The 22,105-nt window shown below is 36.6% G+C and overlaps 3 protein-coding genes and 1 pseudogene across 3 annotated transcripts; 2 read left to right on the plus strand and 2 right to left on the minus strand.

The window, feature by feature from the left end:
* Window positions 1-3,534: 3,534 nt before the first annotated feature.
* On the minus strand, window positions 3,535-9,813 carry LOC113097533 (uncharacterized). The gene is made up of 5 exons (XM_026262772.1): window positions 9,323-9,813; window positions 7,886-8,893; window positions 7,641-7,726; window positions 3,788-4,301; window positions 3,535-3,651 (listed from the first exon to the last, which is right to left on the minus strand). The coding sequence occupies exons 1-5, from the start codon at window positions 9,341-9,343 to the stop codon at window positions 3,535-3,537; spliced, it is 1,746 nt and encodes a 581-aa protein (XP_026118557.1). The 5' UTR covers window positions 9,344-9,813.
* A 1,479-nt stretch (window positions 9,814-11,292) lies between these two features.
* LOC113097536 (transmembrane protein 187-like) lies at window positions 11,293-12,494 on the plus strand. Its single transcript, XM_026262773.1, has one exon. The coding sequence runs from the start codon at window positions 11,405-11,407 to the stop codon at window positions 12,173-12,175; it is 771 nt and encodes a 256-aa protein (XP_026118558.1). The 5' UTR covers window positions 11,293-11,404; the 3' UTR covers window positions 12,176-12,494.
* Window positions 12,495-13,088: 594 nt separating this feature from the next.
* On the minus strand, window positions 13,089-16,766 carry LOC113097534 (C-C chemokine receptor type 8-like; annotated as a pseudogene).
* Window positions 16,767-17,901: 1,135 nt separating this feature from the next.
* ndufs8a (NADH:ubiquinone oxidoreductase core subunit S8a) lies at window positions 17,902-22,092 on the plus strand. The gene is made up of 7 exons (XM_026262738.1): window positions 17,902-17,985; window positions 18,746-18,802; window positions 18,945-19,010; window positions 19,090-19,179; window positions 19,264-19,436; window positions 19,917-20,045; window positions 21,262-22,092. The coding sequence occupies exons 2-7, from the start codon at window positions 18,760-18,762 to the stop codon at window positions 21,391-21,393; spliced, it is 633 nt and encodes a 210-aa protein (XP_026118523.1). The 5' UTR covers window positions 17,902-17,985; window positions 18,746-18,759; the 3' UTR covers window positions 21,394-22,092.
* Window positions 22,093-22,105: the final 13 nt, after the last annotated feature.

Here is a 22,105-nt window from a genome sequence, read left to right on the forward strand (position 1 = left end):
TGCTAACGGGAGAGGCTCAACGAGATATTTTGCGCTTCCCCCGGAACAAAGCGCTTCCTACGTGGAGTTATGGAAGGAGATCCTGGGCCGGATGGGGCTATCACCAATCAGCGCCGCCAACATCTTGGAGTACAACGTTCGCACACCACCAGAGGCTTTGCGACACGCCATCGAGGAAGAGGTACAGGAGATGCTGAGCTTAGGGGTAATTGAAACAGCCCATGGTCCAGCCCCATCGTCAGGGTTCCAAAGCCCGACGGCACCCTCTGCTTCTGTAACGACTTCCTCCGCCTTAACAAAATCTCCGAATTTGACTGCTACCCAATGCCCCGTGTCGATGAGTTGTTGGACGTTGCCGGTTCATCTGGACCCTCGACCTCACCAAGGGCTACTGGCAGGTCACCTTGACGGAACAGGCCAAACCGAATACGGCCTTCTCTACCCCTAATGACCACTGGCAGTACCGAGTCCTTCCCTTCGGCCTACACGTGGCCCTGGCCACCTTCCAACGACTGATGGACGTCCTCCTATGGCAGCACTAAGCATATGCGGCAGCCTACCTTGATGATGTCATAAATTCGGGGACTTGGGAGGACCATCTCGAGCGGCTGCAGAGGGTGCTGTTGGAACCACGCCGGGCCGGCCTGAACGCCACCCTCGAAGTGTCATATGGCCCTTGCCGAAGCTAAGTACCTGGGGTACCAGGTGGGTCGCTGCCTCATTAGACCGCAAGAGAAGAAGGTGGCAGCTATTCTTTCTGCGCCGCGGCCCACCTCCAAGATGCAGGTATGGGCCTTTTTGGGGTTGGCGGGGTACTACTGCTGCTTTATCCCTAACTTCTACTCCTTAGCGTCTCCCCTGACAGACCTGACCAGAAAGGGGCAGCCGGAGAAGGTCCCGTGGACCCCCGAGACAGAAGCGGCGTTACACCGGATAAAGTCAGCCCTTACGACAGGGCCCCGACTTCAACCGCCCCTTTTTGCTGCAGACGGACGCATCCGACACCGGGTTGGGAGCTGTCCTGTCGCAGGGCCACAACGGTGAGGAACACCCGGTGATCTACATAAGCCGAAAGCTGACCCCCGCGGAAGAACTGTATTCCATGGTGGAGAGGGAAGTATTGGCCGTCAAGTGGCAATCCTGGAGCTCAGGTATTACCTCCTCCGGAACAACGGTATTCCACGGTATTCCACGGTGTCCTGAGCTGTCGTCAGGACATGTGTCACCCCCACCCCCCAAGCGTCGTCTGTCCTATGGAGAAGCGGGGAGATTGGGGGGAGGGGCGGGGAGTGGAACCCTGACAGAACCTGTGAAAGCTGCCCAAATCCGGGAGAGTCCATCGGCATTGGCGTTGGCCGTACCCGAAGGGTAAATTTATTAAAGGGAAGGGTGTGAAAAGGCGTTGTGTTAGGCGGTTACCTGCATCCTCGAGTTCGTGTCCTTCTTCACCCCACCACAATAGATAATTCTTTTTTTTTCATTAAATGTAAGTAATCCTATAATGTTATGGCAACCAATTGACTGCACAAATATAGTGATACCAGTAAATTTTGACCTTGTGGACATTTTTAGGTCCCCGAAGAGGAAACAGGTTTACACATCTTACAGAATTATGTTTTTCCAATGATGGTGAAATTAGCATTGTTTCTAATAAGTGAGTTGAAATATTGTAACTGTATAGTGTTGGATTTTTCTTGTGCATCAGCAAAAAGCATTTTTGTGTATTTGTTTTAAAGAGATTGATTTGTCAATAAATTTAGAGGGTTTACTATTTTGTGTTTTTGCTTTGATTGTAAAAGGTTATTAAGAGGTTATTATTATTATTTAATATACTAAATGTAAACTTTTTTGCCAGAGATATATTGACATTGAAGTAATATTTTAGTTCACATTAATTGCTTATTCAGAAGTTCAAATCACATATAAAATATACTAAATTCCCACTTAAGTGGTTCAAAAGTTAAAACTAAATGCAACTTTAAATTGTAATGTATGTTATATATATTAATATATTTATTGTAATATTGATATATAATTAATTAAAATAATATGCATTTATGTGGTCAAAACATTACATTAATTCACCACTTGAGTGTATTGTTAACTGACATTAAAGTGTATTTTAGTTCACATTAATTGCATGTCAATACATAAATAGTACACTTTAAGCATATTTTAAAGACACTGGAAGCAATTAGGAACATATAATTGTACATACAAAGATGTACTAAAAAGTGCCACATAAGTCCCGCTTGAGTTGTTGAAAAAAATCACTCAAAAGTTTAAACTTATTGCATTTAATATTACTTTAAAATGTGATACATTTGAAATTAATTACAAATACAATGTACTTAAGCGGCGAAAATAAAATACTTAATTAGCATTTATGTGTGTTATTTTAAAGTATATTATTTCCACAATAAGTACACTTTATAAAAGTATACTTAGGTGCACTTCTTTTTCACAAGGGTAGTGATTGATAAACACCAGTTAATCATGTTTAACAATTTAATCATATAAAACACATGGAGTAAATGGTTATATTTTAACTGAGATAACTTGCTGTAGTTCTCTAAATGTTGACAATTAAAACATTTTAGCTGTGTGGACTATAAATATAGTTCAGTAAAGGTTGAGCCAACTAAAAAATAACAATTCAGATAACACTTTTAAGTCAGAAAATTACTGAACATAGGCTAACATTTCTGTGGAACTAAATGATTAGTTGAAACAGCTTGGATAGTCATCCAGTAATACTTGAATACAATATTTCATTAGATAGAATTCTCATAAGCACAAAAACTGAATTCAGGGAAGAACTCAAGCGAAAACACATTTTGATACATGTTGGTGATTTACAATTCAATACAATTCATTAGTGGAATCTAAAGACAGCAAAAGATACACACATGATATAACATAATAATATGACATGGGGATTTTGCATAATTGCATAATAATAACGACTATAAAAATATTTACTGTGCTGTACAGTTCATCAGCAGTGGTATATTGACAGCAAATCATTACATTAATGACTGAATTATGTGAAAAAGGTTAGTTCTTTCTAGCAAATGAATTATCCACTGTAATATTCCCCATCTTTTGCACACCAGTAATTTTCCAGTCTTTACAGTCGAGTATCTTTTAATCTAACAAGGAAGTATAAACTAGGCACACTATTAATACAATTGATCACATGAACAGATGTAATAGATTTTATGTAATATGGTCTTTCTCGGTTTGTAGATTGCTTTGGGTTTCATAGACTAATGACTTTACTGACCTGACAAATGCAGAGGATAGATGTGGTATGATCAGGAGTGGTATGGACGTGATGGTAAATGCAGAGGAGGATATGTGGAAAAGGGAATGCTGTTACGTGTTGGAGATGCGCTGACAGGACATTCATTCAGTATTACCTGGGGAATCTTGTAGAATATGCCACTCAACTTTTCTGTTTTTACTAGAAAACGAGTGAAAAAAAATATCATGCTTATTGCTTTCATGCATTAAATTCATACCAACTCTCCCTCAGCTTCTTCTTACCTTTTTTTTTTTTTTTTTTTGCTTTTTAGGTGGTCGGTGGTGTCTCTTTTTGCTAAGACGAATTCGACTCTTAAGGGCAGAATTGTCCAGCAACTCAAATGACTGAGAGAGAGAATTTATTTTGCCATTTATTCCACTTATTAAGATAAAATAAAGCTAAAACAAAAACAGTCTCTCATATATTAACACAAAATTCCAGTTACTTTCACTACAGAAAATGTACAAAAGTGTTCCCCACCTTGACTGTTGATAAGTCCAGCGGATCTGATGCTTTTCTTTTCATTAACGGTAAGTCATTTTTGGGAATAATATACATATTCACACTGTTATTGACGTCATCTGATTTGTTTGACTCACAAGTAATTTTTTGTCTTGCATTGTTTGTTAGCAGTGCCTTAGGTATAGCAAATATGTTTGCATCCAATTCCACTTGTTTTACATCAAAGTCACTGTTCAATTTTGCTACACTGTTCTCTTGATTGACCTTCATGTCCTCTGACTGGTCCACCTCTCGTGTCTTCATGTCCTCTGACTGGTCCTGCTCTGCTATTGGAGGAGGAACATCGAGCTGAATGTCCTTTTCTGGTTGGAGAACATCATTTGTCATGATCATTTGTGACTGATCACTAGTGTCTTTCTCAATTGGACTTTCTTTGATGGGCAAGTAACTGAGCCATTCGCTGCCTGTGAATATTTCTTCCATTAAGTTGATCGGTTCAAGATTGAGTTTGAAGTCTTTTAGGGTAAATCTTCTGCTCGGAAAGACAAGAAATATTAGATCAATATAATAAGTCAACTGAATCTGAAGCACAGTTTTTATGGTTTTACCGTAAAAAAAAAAAAAAATTATTTCCTAAATGTATTATTTGTAAATTCAAACTTTTTTTCCCTCAAAGTATGATACATTTATTTTAATCAAAGGGATACTCCACCCCCAAAATGAAAATGTTGTCATTAATCATGTCATCTCATGTTGTTCCATGGCGCGGCTGACACAAAAGAGCATTTTCATCCAGAATATCTAAAATTGTGTTCCGAAGACGAACAAAGCTTTTATGGGTTTGGAACAACATGAGAGTAAGTGGTTTATGACAAAATTTTCATTTTGGGGTGGAGTATCCCTTTAACAATGCACTTAGTGTGCAACCTGAGAAATCACCAGAGGCTACGGCCCCGTCCACACGGAGACGGAGCTTACCCCAATCCGATCTTTTTTTTCCTCGTCTCAAGAAATATCCGCATAATGATGTAGTATACATGCCAGACCAGTATGTGGCGCTGTAATTCTGCCACAGAGATACACTAAAACAGAGAAGAAGACTTGGACTATGCTCATAAACCTTGCGCGTGGAACACAAACGAACATGGAACAATACATTTATTAATCAGTGTTAATGTTAGTTAATAAAAAGACAATCGTTCAGTGTTTGTTCATGCTTTTGTTCCTGTATTGTTACGTAGAGGTGTCTGAATAGGGGGGAGACATGGGCTGATGACGTCATCGTTTCAGAAAATATACGGATTAGCCGTCGAAACGAAAACGCAAAGACGGCGTTTTCAAATTTATCCACTCTGGGACCCGGTTTCAAAAAATAGCGGTTTCACCTGATGAAAACGCTGGATCCATGTGGACAAAATGCCTATCCAATAAAAAATTTGTGCGTATACACAGAAACGCGTCTCCGTGTGGACGGCGCCTACATATTTCCCTCGTTAATCCCCTGAAAGATCATTGCCGTTCGTTAATATGGAGGAATTTTGTAATAAAATTTCCTGAAAATAACTTGCACAGTGTGATATATTTCCTCAGTTGTGTACTTACAATATCTCAAAAGTCTCCAAAGATTTTTTTATTTCAGAGAAATTCCGATTTTAAATAACTGGCCGTCCCGGAAAAGAAATGTCGCCTCTCAGTGACGCAATGTCCGCTCTATACTTTGTTTCTGGTGTAGACCATGTGATGTTTCACCACACCGGAAAATCACATGGTCAAATGCGGAAGTGGTGGTTATGTTATAGCCGCGCGTATGGTTTGGTTTTCGTTGTTATGCATCACGATTACTCTTTGGCGAGTATTGAAGTGCCAGTAAAACGTAAGCGTCCATATTCGGATACACGCAGACTATGTGACAAACGGAGGAATAAAACCAGGGTAAATATCGGCCAGGCGTTTACGAGATGGAGAGAGCTGCGCGAAAATCTTGGACTTGACAGAGACTCTGCTCTCGCGAGTGTATTGATAGACAGGTAAGCAAATCAATCATTTATTTTGTTATTGTACAAGTAACATAATAGTTACAGTAAAGATGATTTTTAATAGATATGAATTACACCACATGCCTGTACATTCTGTCACTGTAGCATTTTTTTATCAATAACGTTACCTGTGAGAAAATAACATAACGTGGCAAATGGACTGTTTCAGTTTCAATAATAGCACTTATAAACAAAGTTATATTGCTCTTTGTACTAAGGTAAGGATTTTTATCAAGTGCGGTGACCGAGATTATGGCAGTACAATTAAATACAATCGGATATGTGTTGTTAAAAATATATTTAGTCATTTGTTTGCAAATATTCGTTCAAATTTACTTTTAGAACGATTGGTTTGAGCACATTAAACAACACGGTATTAACCATAAACACGTAACACTGCACAACATTAACCCAACAAATAATTTAACAAATAGCTGTAAGTTGTAACGGGATAATATATGTAATGGAGGCCAGTGAGTAGTGTTGTGCCTCCTTGTTAGTGCGTCCGCCTCCCATGCCGAAAACCCAGGTTTGAGCCCCACATGGAGCGAGTGTGAGGAGCATCAGAGAGGACCCGGGAGAGAGGGGTATTACATAAAATAATACGATCAGATATACAGGTAATACAAAAACTTATAAATTTCCTCATCTGTGATCATGATTCGTTTATCCAATTTAGATACATTGCTATGGTGAAAACGCATTAAAAACGACATCTCCCATCGTCACCTGCTTCATAGCGTCATCAAGCTTTGCCTTTGTTATTGTTGGAAATGTGCCCTCTTGTGGTCAATTACAAAAATCACATATTGCAGCTTTAAAGAGCAGGAGAAACAGATTTCAGTAACACTTTATTTTAAGAGTCCTTGTTACAAGTTACATACTATTACAATAACAATAAATTATGCATAATTGTATGCAAGTAACCAAAAGTCAAACCCTTACCCTAACGATGTAGTATATGTAGTTAATTAATAACCCTTTACTCAGTACTTAAATGTATAATTACTTACACTGTAACAAGTACACCTTAAAATGAAGTTTAACCCAGCTTTCTATTACAATGTGCATGTTTGTGTTTGATTTGTTCTGTCACTTCAGATAAAAGGAATGTCACAGAACTAGAAATAAGGGCTCTGATTCATAACTAGGTTGACTAGGCAATGCTACAATCAAGGAAGTGTTGTAGATTTTGTAAAACCAAGTTTCAAGTGGAAACACGTAAAAGGTAATATGCATATGCCAAAAAGAAATGTCTATATAGTCTATATAATTTTGCTGTTTCTCTTCTGAAATGTATAATTGTTCTATCAAAAGTATTTCTCCATAATCTAAAAATGTGGTTTGCAGTTTTGTTGTCATAAACTAAACCTAAATCTATTCAGCATCGTTTTAGTTAATTGAAATGAATATGAAATTAAATACTAAATAAAAGTAAAGCTATTTACAAATATTTTGGTTGCACTTTATTTTACAGTACGTGTACTTGCAATGTAAGAAATGTCTAAGAAAATACATATAAGATTAAGGTTAGGTCTAGGATAGGTTCTGGGTTAGTACCTAATATTACCCAGTTATATGGCTATGTACTAATAATCCAGTTATATGCCTATGTAATAATGCCTATGTACTAAAAATGTACTAATAATCCTAGGGTGTACATTTGGAACAGAACTGTAACATTCCATAAATGTTTTTAAGAAAAATGACAAGAGCACAAAATGACTCAAACTTAAACAAAATTAAAATAAAACGAGAATTAAAATGAACAAATACCATAACAGTATAGAAATAATACTGACATAACACTAATGGTTGTGTTAAGCATGTCCCACCTTTCTAAGAAAACATATTTCCCCATTTTCGGTGGAAGTGGTGGTGGAATATCTTGAGCCTCGACTTCCACCTCCAAGGAATTCAGCTGCAAGGTCAATTATTGGGATTAGGTTTGAAAAACTTCCCAATGAAAAGTGCAATAGTTAAATATGAACTAAAAAAGTTAATTATAAGTCACAACATTGATTTACGTTCATTCTTAGTGTAAGAGATCTGTCATAGAAGTATGAGGAAGTAAACATACGTTTTGTCCTTCTTCCATACTGTCTTGGGTGCTCCCTCTGCCATTGTGCTCACAATAATTTTTATCTTTAAGCTTTTCCATCAGTTTTTTAGTAAGAATCTTCATTTTGTTTTTCACTCCTTTCTTTTGCGTTTTGGTGAGCGAGTTGTCATGTTCCACATTTCCGATGCTCATGCCTGAATGAACCTGTCCCAAAATCTTAGCAGCTTTGCTGAAGCTTTCGGCTGGCATTGCGTTTGCAAAATCTTCATACTTTTCATATTCCCATAGGTTTGAAATACTTGGAGCTGAGAGGGGTCTCTCTTCCTTTACTGGATTAAAGGATTTACTGGATTCCTGGGTTACTGGATCTGAAGTGGACCTTGTTGTCTTGCTTGTAACATTCACAGCTGTTTGATGGGTTAGAACCCTGCTCGTATCCATACTGACATACTGTTTTGAAGAACCACAACAAGGTTCATCTAGTGGTTCTTGCTTCAACCGCACCTGTGCAGAGTCCACTTTATCTGAGGACACAGAGAGGTAAGATGTGTCTTCAGATGTTTCTTGAGATTGATTGTTAGGCAATAATGAAGCTCCATCCACATGCTTTTCCATCTCTTTGCTCTTTTTGTCCTCCAAAGGCTCACTTTCTTTTCGCTGATGACTTAATTTTGCCACCTGAGTTTCTATGGACAAAGAGACAGGGAATAAACTCTTCCTCTCCCATTTAGGAAAAGCATCTGGAAGCTCTTTGACCTTTTCAACAGCTTCATTTCCATCTTCTGTTTCAGAACTCCTAGTTGGTTGCTCCTCATCTTCATCAGACCCGACCGTGCTATCTTTCCTGTCTTCTTCATTTTGTATTCCTTCTTCAGTCTCCAGATAATGGTAAAACATACTTTTACAGGCGGTATCTGGGTTTAATTTAACATTGTCTGTTTTGGGATGTTTGTGTTTTAGATTAAGTTTTGCCAGCATAGACTGCAGTCGTGGAATATCATTCCGCAGACCATTTCTCACATCGCTCTGCATGAAAAGAGACATATTATGTTCTTATAATATTACGTTATGGCATTATTATGGCATTTATGACATAGTTTATGGCATTAAGCACTTTCACTGAACAGTTCTTATAAATATACCTTTTTTATTAACATTTTGATAATCTAAAGAAACATTTTCTACTATAACAAACTTTATGTGCAACAGAAAGATTCCATGAGTGTTAAAGGTTCCATTGATGCTATTACTTTTAAGAGAGTTTTAGTACTTGTAGTACTACCTTGTATTATTTTATTTTTTTCAATATTTGTGACATCCCATATTTACATCCCATATATATTATATATCATACAAATCTTATGATATTTGATCTTTTTGTGCTATTTAAAAACTTAAATGTTTTTTTTTTGCAAATGAATCTTATCTATTACATCATGCATTTATTTTTCATACCTTTGCTGTTTGTTCCTCCATAGTCTCTCATTTCATTCATCCTTCAAGTTATATCCCGCATTGCTTCATCAGTCTGAAGTGTATTAAACCTTATGGTCTCTTTTCTTCAAACCAATCAATAGCACACACAAAGCAATTGTGCAATCTGTGTGAAGCAGCTTGTGCTTTTGTCTCTCAGTCACTGCCTTCTTCCTTTTACAGCATTTCTGTACTGCCTTAACCTGTTTTCTAAATTTGATCTCACGTTACACCTTCTTTTAACCTTGAATATACACAGCATTAAATATTAAGTCTACATTAAATGGCTTGGTGCTTATATCAATAAATAGATTAGCATTAAAGTGTTTATATTAAAATATGCAGCTGCAAGGAAACTGTCAAATATTAACTCAATAAAACCTGCCCATAGTTTAAACACAATGGGAATGTGTCATAACACTATTATTTTTCATAGATTCAAGCATTCTGGGTCAGTACCTAATATTACCCAGTTATATGCCTATGCACTAATAATCCAGTTATATGCCTATGTAATAATGCCTGTACTAAAAATGTACTAATAAACCTAGGGTGTATATTTGGAACAGGACTGTAACATTCCATAAATATGTTTAAGAAAAATGACATGAGCACAAAACGACTCAAACTTAAACTAAAATTAAAATAAAACGAGAATTAAAATGAACACTCAGAAATTCCACTCAGTAGATTCCAGTTTGTACCATAAACAGAAAACCAGGAAACATCTCTTTGAGAAAAAAAAACATAGAGAATTCAAGACAAGGAATGCCAAAGAAACCTGTTGTCATTGCAGGAGGACTGGCCAGCTAGAAGAAAGTGTATTGGTCAAGACAAACTTGACAAACAAGAATGTCTGCAGAATTCCTTCTGGGAATTTACATTTAATCTTTGGACTACAATCTTGATCGTAAATAAACTCTAATGACTCATGTGTATGCTTTTATATATAAACACATATCTCAGCACACATTCACAGATAGATATGTGTTCATATACACATCCACTCATCCACAGTGAAAACATGTTTACACTGCTTACTGTATACTGTGCTGTAAATAGTATCCTGTCGATTTCAGCCTTTTTGATTCAAAGGCTTTCCAATATTAAAAGGCCCTGTTACTTTCCAAAGTGTTCATGATTTACAGGATGAGAATATGAATAAATATTTTGTACTTTTTTCAACCCCATTAAAATAATTTGGAGTGTAATAAAATGTTAATGTAACTTGATTTCATTGATTTACATGGCTTGCATATTTTGCATATTGACCCTGGAGCACAAAACCAGTCATAATAAGTAGCACAAGTATATTTGTAGTAATAGCCAACAATACATTGTATGGGTCAAAATTATTTACTTTTTTTAATAAAAAATCTTTAGGATATGAAATAAAGCTCATGTTCCATGACAATATTTTGTATATTTCCTACCGTAAATATATAAAAACATAATTTTTAAAGTAATATGCATTGCTAAGAACTTATTTTATTTATTTATTTTTGTGCAACTTCAGATGGCAGATTTTTAAATAGTTATATCTCATCCAAATATTGTTCTAACAAACCATTCATGTTTGTTTATTCAGCTTTCATATGATGTATAAATCTCAGTTGTTGTTGTTTTTTTTATTAAAAATTAAAAATTATTCCAAATGTATATTCCAGTTCCAACCCTGCTCCAACAAACAAGCCATGAAGTTTTCCAGTAAGCCTGAAAGACCTGATTGTAGTAGGACTTTTTGTAGTTTTCCAGTAAACCTAAAGGACTGGGTGTTTTAGATGCTTAACAGGAACTGAGTTTTGCAACTCTGGGCTATTCCATATACGGGAAATATGCTCACTGTACATATATAGCCTTTATACATACTGCATTATACAAAACTAGCATGAACAGAATGGTTGAACAGAATTCCCAGCTTCGTCATAACCAATGAAAGACTACAGTGGTCGTCACGTGATCTAGAATCCGGAAAACAACCACTGTTTTGTACTCTGTACACAACATTCCACGCGATTTGCTACTGTCCGTTTGAACCGGACTGTCTATTTTTTTTATTAGAAAATGGCAATGTCAGCGCTCGTCCACGTTCTCATACCCTTCCTGCTTTGCATTGCGCTTGCAAACACTCACATTTTCGACAAAGTTTTGGTGGATGTCACGTATGATCACTATGCGGAAAAGAAAGTCGACAGCCTTCCTGCTTTCTTGTCCATGCCGTTTAACTGTCTGATAAACTTGGGATACATATTATTAGGTATCTACTGGATCTTTCAACCGATGTCAGACAATAGAGACACCTGTGCAGCCGTCTACACCAAAGACGTGTTCGCGCTCATGGCAGTGGCCTATGGACCGGTGCAGTGGGTCCGCTTGGCCACATTGCGGCGCGCGCCCTCTGTTTTGGACCAGTGGTTCACTTTACCTATTTTTGCGTGGGTGCTGGTGTGGTGTCGTGTCGTTGACAAAGGCTGGTCGTCCCGTTACGCCTTGATCGTGGAATCGTGCTCTGTCCTCAGCTATGGACTGGCGCTCTTTCACGACCGGGGGTTTGAAGTAGCCCTGGCTGGTCACATCGCCTTCGCCGTGTTCAAAGGCGCCCGAGCGCAGGTGAAGCTCGGAGACACTGCGTCCATGCGCTACCTCTGCTTGGCCCTGCTGTCCTGCGCTGGTTTCGTGGCTCTCAAGCTTCTGGATCATTCTCTTGCACAGTACTGGGTGTTTCAAAATCTAACTGGACATTTCTGGTCCAAAGTTTGCGACATTCTCCAGTTTCATTACAGCTTTTGTTTTCTCACTCGCCTTAGTGAAAATACACACAAGCGCTCTTCATAAATGCACATACATTTATTCAGTTGAATAAGGCAATGAACATAACATGTACGAAGATAAAATTATGTCACTGACATGTTCTCATTCTAACAATTAATGTGACCAAAGATTTGAAAAATCTAAAATTAATTTGATGCTCTTCTCTGTTCAGCTTTATGTTCATAACAGTGTCATAACTTTGTAATTAATAGATTTTTAAGGAAAAATGCCGAATACGTGAAATACTTGGATTTCATCTCTTAGAATACAGTATTATCAAATCAATATAGGCCTACTGTGTGTGTGTATGCAAACTCACTATTTCAGGCATTTAATTGTGTGTGTGTGTGTGTGTGTGTGTGTGTGTGTGTGTGTGTGTGTGTGTGTGTGTGTGTGTTCGTGTACTGTATGTGTAATGGTATGGTTTAAGAGCACACAAATGTGTATAATGACATGGGTACAAAATGGTGTTTTATGAAATTCAAAAATTGCCAGTAGACGGGGTAGATTTAGGTGTAGGGTGATGGTAAATACAGTTTGTATAAAAGCCATTATGCCTATGGAGAGTAAGATGTGTGTGTGTTTAGTTACAAATCCACTATTTTATGCATTTAATGTGAGTGTATGGACTTTATGATGTCATATCCTAAGCTTCATTCTCAGGTTTTTCAATTTAAAGATGAATACAAAATGAATGTATAGTTATGGACAGCCTGGCATATGTGCCTTAACTTGACACATTAAAGCAAAACATTTTCATAATTTTTTATTAGCTACATGTCTGCCTTTACTGAAATCTCTGCACGCATCTAGCCATGAGACAGAGTGTCATTTCTCCTTGTGAAAGTAATGATGAGATGCATTATGAAATGTGTTGACAAAAGGGAAGAAAAAAAATCTTATTGCTTGTAAATCACATATATCATATATATAATCATATATCATATTTCAAGCCTTGTAGTAATGCCGGTCAGCACTGGTTTGGGAAAAGTTGATCTCCTTGTGTTCAAGAACAGTATAAGTACTGCTTTTCGGAAGCCTTTATTTGTGCAGTAGATTTAAGGGGTTTAAACCACAGTCCAGAAATGCCATTACTGAAGATAGTGATTGCAGCCATTCAGGGGATGGGGACAAATCAAGCCTCCGAAGGAGAACCAACTGACAAAACAAGAATAAAACGGAATTGTTAACATGGAAAATCGCATTAAAATCAATCCTTTGACTCCTAAAAAATTAACAAAAAAGAAAATGATTCCACACTAACAGATTTTTCTCACCTCGGACGCAGCAAATGGAGCAGAGCAGATACAAGATCACTAGCAGTGGTGTGATAGTGGACAGGTCACCCTGGCTAGATAAAATTTGGATATTTAATCTGAAAGAAAAATTGAGAAATGGGAGAAATTTTGCATTACCGGTATATCACCTGCTCACCAATGGATCTAATCACCAATGCAGTGAATGGGTGCCATCAGAATGAAAGGACAAACAGATGATAAAAACATCACAATAATTCACACAACTCCAGTCCATCATTTAATGCCTTGTGGAGCAAAAAGCTTCATGTTTGTTTGGATTATTGTGATGTTTTTATCAGCTGCTTGCCTCTCATTCTGACGGCACCCATTAATTGCAGATGGACCACTGGTGAGTAAGTGATGTAATGATAAATTTATCCAAATCTATTTTAATGATGAAACAAACTCTTGAATGGACAGAGGTTGAGTACATTTTTAGCACATTTTCATTTTTGAATGAAATATTCCTTTGAAAATCCTTATGAAATCTTACAGCATTCCATGTTCACTACTTTCAACTATACAAACCTGTAACAGCCTTTCCCATAGTCAGCACAAGTCAGGATGGAGCAGGAGAGTATGAGGAGAAATGGGATGGAGATGGAGATGGAGAAGGCACAGAGGATGTAAACCAGCATGTCAGAGTAACTGCTTTCCCAGAAAACTGCACACAGCATTTCTGCTGGATCATACCTGAAAATGGCATGCAGAGTATAGTGAGAAGTCATGTTGATGTCTAAATTGTGAGCATTTCTAAGCATCTTCATTCACTTTATCCATTCATAGACAACTGGTACTGCTCCAAATATAGCTCCAGTGCTCCATTGATGCACATGCCACCGCCATGAGAACAGACAGCTTTTTGTCTTTGGAAGGATTCCCATGTATCTCTGAACACAGAGAATTTCTGAGGACAAAGAAGAAAATAATGGTATTATTGTGAAATAACTGAAATATATACTATAAGTCTATACTATAAATCTATAAGACGCACTTTTTTCATAGTTTGGCTGGTCCTGCGACTTATAGTCAGGTGTGAATTATTTATCAAAATTAATTTGACATGAACCTAGAGAAATGAACCAGGAGTTCACATTACCGTCTACAGTCGCGAGAGGGGGCTCTATGCTGCTCAGTGCTCCTAAAGACCACACTGAAAACATTAGAGCGCCCTCTCGCGGCTGGAGACGGTAATGTTTCCTCTTGGTTATTGGTTCTAAATAAATGCGACTTATTGTCCAGTGCGATTTATATATGTTTTTTCCTAGTCATGACGTATTTTTGGACTGATGAAACTTATACTCAGGTGCGACTTATAGTCAGAAAAATATGGAATATAATTTTATTCAGCAAGGCACATTCAATTGATTAAAAGTTACAGTAAAAGACACATATAATGTTACGAAAATTTTCGATTTCAAATAAATTATGTTATTGTGGAAGTTCTAAAAAATATATTTAATAATATATTATAAATATAACCATTTGTAACCAAATAATAATAATAATAACAAACATTTTATTTTAATAATGAAACTAAAAAAGATGTGAAACTAGAAAAAAGATGTAGCACTCCAAACAGAAAAAAAGTTCTTAGTACTGCAAGTGCGTAGAGCCAATGGCATTAGAATGAACAGGAGGAATGGCTAACCGCACGCTGATCCACTCAAGACTGAAAGTCTACAAAAATTATTTATTTTTCAATTTGCATTGTGCAAAAAAAAGTGCAAAGTGCATGTGAGTTAAAAACAGAATGGACACCAGCAAACATTTCAGCGCATTGCTATCTTCAGTCTATTTAGCAAACAACCTTCACCCTTTTTAAGCAAGAAAGCAATTAAGGACAATCAGCTGAATGCAGTTATCTCAATCTCAATTGTCTCAAGTGGAATTACAAACAAGTATATATATGCACATTTCAAATGAACAACTTCCAATGATAGTTTAGCATTACAGACACACAAAAGGAATGAATATGTTTTACAGAAAACAAGAAAATTCAAGTTCTTCATTCATACCCTCAGGAAATAAAGATTTAAGTTCAAAGATCCAATTTTTAATTTTTCTAATGTATCATAATTAAAGTGCAATATTAACTAAAAAAACACTTACCATAAAATTGTATAACTAATCATAACATTGCTTTTAGAAATATAAAAACATCCAGTTGTATACATTTCTTAACTTTTTTTTTCTTCAAAAGTATTCAAATATTCAAATGTAAGCTACGACAGAGTACAGGATCCAATGCACCCTCCTGCAACCATTCAGGTGTATTGTGTTTATTTATGGTTCTTTATTGTTAATTAAAATGAAATCAGTATAAGAGATATCCCACAGAGGTAAATTGTGCCTTGTTACAGCCATATGCTTCCAATGGAAGAGGTGATGAAGGTGAACTTGAGCAGGCTCACCATCTCACACCACGGAGAAATCTGACCTTCACTCAGCACAGCAAAGAGGGAGCCACAGATTATGAGGATGGAGCAGAGGAAATCTGAGAGTGTGAGACTGAAAAGGGGCAGCCAGTAAAGGCATTGAAAATGGTCTTTACACTGTGAGAGAGCAAAAAAAAATTTTTTTTTAATAAAATAAAGGCATGAGGCATTAAATTTTAAAACTGATTGCAATCCCTTATTTTTTTCATTTGTTTTCTTTTTTAAATAAAATGATATATTATTTTATAAAATTGTATATTATTCTTACCACAACTATGACTATCAAAACCAATCCATTTCCCAAAACACCCAGTACCATCTCAGTGGTGAGGATAGGAGCGAGCAGAGACTTCTCAGTTCTGGACCAATAATTCTCCTCTGATTCTGTTATATTATCTGAAGTGTTCACTGAAATGAATCAGAATATTATTCAGAAATCAGGGCCCGTATCCCTAAAGAATTTTTGTGCAAAAAGTGGTTCCTAGCGGCCAAATTCTAAGAAAATTCTCAGAGTCATGACGTTTTCTTAGAATTTACCCTAAAAGTGACACGAAAATCTCAGTTAATATAAAAGCTATTCCTCAAGATTCCTAGCGTTTATAAGGGCTCCTAAGGCGAGATCTGCTAAGAGCAGGGAAGAGGACTTTTAGTGGCTTAGGAGTTCCCCTAAGCAGCTGCACAAAATGGCCAACAGAGGAGGCAGGAGAGATGTCCTGCAAACACTGGATGACAGGGAATTATTGAGACGCTACAGATTGGATCGTGCAGGAATCATGTTTGTGGTGGATCTCCTTAGAGATGCAATTACTTCACCAACTGGGCCAGCAACAAACCTTGCTCCTCAGTCCAGTTCGGCTTGCGATTCCTTTTTTTCTCCATTTTCTGTGTTTGTAGGATATTTGTTAACAAGCCTTCATAAATAGACCAGCCAGCAATCACAGACATTAATAATCACAGTCATTTTCTTGAATGTGAAATATTACTTACAATTACAGTCTGCATAAGATTAGAGTGTATAATTATGTTTATTGATTTGAGGGTTCATCCTTTGCTCATTATCACCAAAAGTTAATTTTCATCAAACTTGTAGGATCAACCAATCAAGGCTTTTGAAATGATGACTCATACCTAGCAACGGGGTCAACCACACCTCCTCACTAAGATAGGATTTTCCTTCCATTCCTTGCTCAGAGTTCACTGAAAATGTTCTGGAATCACTTCTAAGCTAAAACTCCTGGCAAGGAATTTTTAGGTTAAGTTAGGAGCTCTCTGAGAGGATTCTCAGAATCTTTAGGGATACGGGCCCAGGATTCAATTTAGCATTTATAATATATAAAAAATATATATGTATATACATCAGCCTTCACTTTGTGACTTGAGCAGGTCAGTCAATGAAACAGCACAGATTTATCTTCATCACAGAACATGACAGAGAGAATTGTGTGTAAAGGTGATCGACTTACTTTGTCACTCAAGCAGAGACCTACAGATAATCCAAACAATTAGAAGAAAGAAAGCTTCACACTTTGTTTTGTGGATATTTGATACAGAGAGCACTGAACACAGTGATTACGTGGAGACGTATGTCACCGCTTTTTGTAATTAAACTGATGCTGCTTCATTAAGCTTTAACCATCAAATACTTATTCAGCTTTCTCCACAGTGACAGCACTAATGGCTTCGAAGCATATTTCATAGTATAAGAAAAATAATCCCTCTGAAATGTAATTTTAGCAGTATATAAACAGCTGCAAATCTTATTTCATCAACTCCTATCTCACTCAAGTCCAAAACTATTTTCAAAACGTCAGAAGGTTAGAAAATTATAACTTTGATAATAAAGGAGGTTTTATTAACTGTATTATTTTTTTTAAATTATTGTTTATGTTTTGTTTTTTTTATTTTATATATATATATATATATATATATATATATATATATATATATATATATATATATATATATATATATATATATATATATATATATATTTTTTTTTTTTTTTTTTTTTTTTTAATACCTCACTTCCGGCGTTCTGCGTGTGCATTTCCTCAATCGTCCGCTGTTCTGGTTGAGAAGGCCAAATAGCGAGTGTCCGGTGAGTGCGAACTGGTTTTTAAACTCTCTGCATTCGCAATCTATCTTTTGGATGAATATGCACCGTTTTTTGTGGAACCGATATAATCAATACAATATTAGAAACCCAAACATTGCTATAAATGTTCTACCAATAATGACAGTTTAGTCATTGAAAGTCCTTGAGAAAATCAGCCGGTGGCTAAGCTACTGCAAACACATCACGGACAGCATTTAACTTTGAATACAAACACAGAGTTATAGATATTTAGGCAAATATAAAATATGTAAATTCACATTGGAGAAAGCAAGCTAAGTAAGTTAGCCTGCTAAAACGGACATGCTTGAGCTCCTGTCCTCAGCCACTTGCTGCATTCCTGCAACATCTGGGTTCCCCAGTCTAACAGTTGCTTTATTATTTTGGACGTGGTACATGTTTTCTGTTGATTAAATGGGGAAATTTATATGTGGTGCTTTAAATTAACGACCTTTATGTGTCTGCTGTCTCGCGATGTGAACGGAACCAATGTTTGGGGTCTTGTTTACGTTCTGTAAGGGGAAGTTACAACAGTGGAACACTGTTTTGTGTAACTGTTTCTCCCAATTAAAGTGCAATACAATATTGAATGTCTTGAATGAGCCTGTTTCTTACCATTATTTCAAAATTAGATGTTTTAAGGTTGTCAGTATATGTCCTCAAGTACGTTTAGTGTTGTAATCTGAGAAAATATATATAACAAACCCTAATTTCCATCCCTTATCTTTGTCTGTTTCAATCACAGTGCACTTCACTGAGATGTCTGCGGCATTACGTTTGGTCTACACCATATCCAGGCCAGGTGAGTCTAAAAATGATTACAACAGAAGCAATATAAGAGTTTTTTAAAAAGCAGCAAATACAATGAAATTTTAGTTTGACTGTATATGAAATCAAATAAAAGTCTTGTTTCTCAGATGACTGATCATTTGCTTACTTCTTAGGGTCATTTCTGGCCAGTCGAAATCTTGCACGTCCTCTCAGCCTGTCTGCACACAGAGCAGGGATTAGTAAGTATCGTGTGGTATAAAATATGGTCTTGGTATTAAACTATTTCCTATATCATCATCACTATTTTTCTATATGCAGAGTATGTGAATGATCAGGAGGACGCCACAGATATGAAGTCCATCACGGACCGTGCAGCTCAGACTCTTCTGTGGACCGAGCTGTTCAGGGGTCAGGAACAACATGAGACTTCCTTAAAGACATCACAAAAATGACTCTATAAGTAGGTACCAGCTGATGTTTGTCTTGATGTAGGTTTGGGAATGACCATGAGCTACCTTTTCCGTGAACCTGCCACAATCAACTACCCCTTCGAGAAGGGCCCTCTGTCGCCCCGTTTCCGTGGGGAACATGCGCTGCGCAGGTACCCCTCTGGAGAGGAGCGGTGCATTGCATGTAAACTTTGTGAAGCCATTTGTCCAGCCCAGGTATACTTTCTTTCTGATTGGCCTTGTTCATTCTAATATAACTTGACAGTGTAAACGCCCGTTCACACCAAGGAGGATAACTATAAAGATATTGTTCTAAAAATCATTCTCGATATTAAAGAATAGCTCATACCACAGTTATGATAAAGAAACTGAGAAACTATATCGTTGGAATCACTTTTTTTTCCAGCTGATGAGCAATGCAAACATTGACAATCAAGATCAAAATCAATCTTGCTATAACTAGCTCGAGAATCTAAAGCAGCAGAAGAGTGTGCGCTTAAAATAAACCGACAATATAATCCGCTGGTGTGAATGCTAATATCTTTATCTTTATAGCTATTATATATTATCATTATTGGTGTGAACTTGGTGTGAACGGGGCTTAATGACAAGCAGTAATTGCATGCAGGTTTAATTATTTGCACAGTAATAGTTTAAATTTCCAAAGTGACCCCCATGTGTCTCTCTCTCTCTCAGGCGATCACAATTGAGGCAGAACCTCGTGCCGATGGCAGCAGGAGAACAACGCGTTATGACATAGACATGACCAAATGCATCTATTGTGGCTTTTGCCAGGAGGCCTGCCCTGTGGATGCTATTGTAGAGGTGAGTATCTCCAGCACAGGTTTCAACTACTCATCATGTCTTTTAACAGCCAGAATGCTTTCAAAGCTGTGGAAATTTTGAGGAAAAAGCCATCAAAGTTAATACAGCGCAATAGAGGAAACAAATAAATAAATAAACACTACAATGTGGGGCCAGTAAGAGTTTTTAAATTTTTATTTGAAAGAAGCCTTTTATGTTCACCAAGGCTGCATTTATTTGATCAAATTCAATTAAAGAGTAATATTGTGAAATATTATCACAATTAAAAAAAATAACCGTTTTATTTTCTAAAATATAATGTGAATTTTTAGCAGTCATTACAGTAATCATTTTAATATGCTGATTTGGTGATTTTGATGGTCATTATTATCAACTGTATTATCTTATATATAAAAAAATAGTTTAATTGTGGAAAAAATTTCACTTTTTTCTAGATTCATTGATGAACAGAAGGTTTAAAAGAACAGCATTTTTGAAAAGAAATTTGTTGTAACATTATAAATGTCTTTACTGTTTTTTTTAATTACATTTATGCTTCATTGCTGAATAATAGAGTTGATTTATTTAATGAAATCTTGCTGAACCCTAATTTTTAAATGTTAATGTATATATGTGACCCAGGACCACAAAACCAATCATTTGAGATCTAAAGGCTGAACAAGTAAGCTTTTTATTGATGCATGGTTTGTTAGGATAGAACAATATTTGACCAAAATACAACTATTTGAAAATCTGGAATCTGAGGGTGCAAAAAAAAAGATAAAATCAATAGACTGAGAAAATTGCCTTTAAAGTTGTCTAAAATAAGTTTGTAGCTATGCATGAATGTTACTAATCAAAAATTAAGTTTTGATATTTATGGTAGGAAATTTACAAAATGTCTTCATGGAACATGATCTTTACTTAATATCCTAATGATTTTTGGCATAAAAGAAAAATCTGTAATTTTGTCCCATACAATATATATGTTGGCTATTGCTACAAATATACCCCAGCGACTTAAAACTGGTTTTGTGCTCCAGGTTCACATATTATATAATGTGCATTAAATTATTAGCAGAATTATTGCGATATTGCGCAGCATGAGAAGTCAAATGTACAAAATAAGCAGGTGTTTAAAAGTGTCGAATTAAAATCTCCATAAGGATGAAAACATTCTATATAACCAGATCTAGTGGAGTTAATGTCCACCTTTTCCTGTCTGTCTTTTTCTTAGGGTCCCAACTTTGAGTTCTCCACAGAGACTCATGAGGAACTGCTTTATAACAAGGAGAAACTCCTCAACAATGGAGACAAGTGGGAGGCTGAGATCGCTGCCAACATCCAAGCTGACTATCTCTACAGATAAATAAATGTCATGGACTGTCTCATTTCAACATAGTGACTATATACTCTTCACCATGCTCTCTTACCAGTAATCACAATTTCAATTACACATGGAAGATTCGCTTTAAGACAGTTACTGTTGTGCTGAGTACATATTTTCAAAGCCCAGGGACTGACTTTTTGTGAAGATGCACATCATTTTCAATTTCTTTCTGTGTGAGCATAATGTAGATGCTCAGGCCTAAAATTACGTTCACACATTCATGTCTGTAAACTACAGCAGCCTTACAGTGGTGCCTCAGATTGAAACATTTCTGTGTTCATCTAAAACTGTGCTTTGGACTCACCATTCAACACAGCATGACCATCACACGGCAAATGTTGAAGTGTGTTGTGCAATAAACAGTGTCTAATGGCAGTATAACTCAAGTTATTCTTGAAAACCACCATAAGGATGATGCACTACTTTGAGGCTAATGTTACGTTGAAATTTTGATGCAGGAGATCCATCCTTCCCATTTTCACCTTTCTTCCTTTCATATTGTGAACATCCATTGGATTTAAATGAAGAGTTGTAAAGAACAAAATCACTTTGACAGTTGAGTTGACTATATCTCACATTTTATCCTTACAGGCAAAGACATTTTATTTGTCCTTGCGAGTACTGTACAAAGACTAAATACTTGTGGACCGTATTTAATAAATACATCCCCTGTCCAAATCTTTCACAATCT

Source organism: Carassius auratus, unplaced genomic scaffold (genome assembly GCF_003368295.1).
Source record: "Carassius auratus strain Wakin unplaced genomic scaffold, ASM336829v1 scaf_tig00216324, whole genome shotgun sequence".
Lineage (NCBI taxonomy): Eukaryota > Metazoa > Chordata > Actinopteri > Cypriniformes > Cyprinidae > Carassius > Carassius auratus.

Coding starts and splice junctions, on each gene's coding strand:
- LOC113097533 (XM_026262772.1), bottom strand. CDS start 9,343: ATGGAGGAACAAACAGCAAAG. Junction 7,727..7,885: donor GTATGGAAGAAGGACAAAAC/GTATGTTTACTT, acceptor TTGACCTTGCAG/CTGAATTCCTTGGAGGTGGA. Junction 3,652..3,787: donor TGGACTTATCAACAGTCAAG/GTGGGGAACACT, acceptor TCTCTCTCTCAG/TCATTTGAGTTGCTGGACAA.
- LOC113097536 (XM_026262773.1), top strand. CDS start 11,405: ATGGCAATGTCAGCGCTCGTCCACGTTCTCATACCCTTCCTGCTTTGC.
- ndufs8a (XM_026262738.1), top strand. CDS start 18,760: ATGTCTGCGGCATTACGTTTGGTCTACACCATATCCAGGCCAG. Junction 19,437..19,916: donor AAGCCATTTGTCCAGCCCAG/GTATACTTTCTT, acceptor TCTCTCTCTCAG/GCGATCACAATTGAGGCAGA. Junction 20,046..21,261: donor CTGTGGATGCTATTGTAGAG/GTGAGTATCTCC, acceptor TCTTTTTCTTAG/GGTCCCAACTTTGAGTTCTC.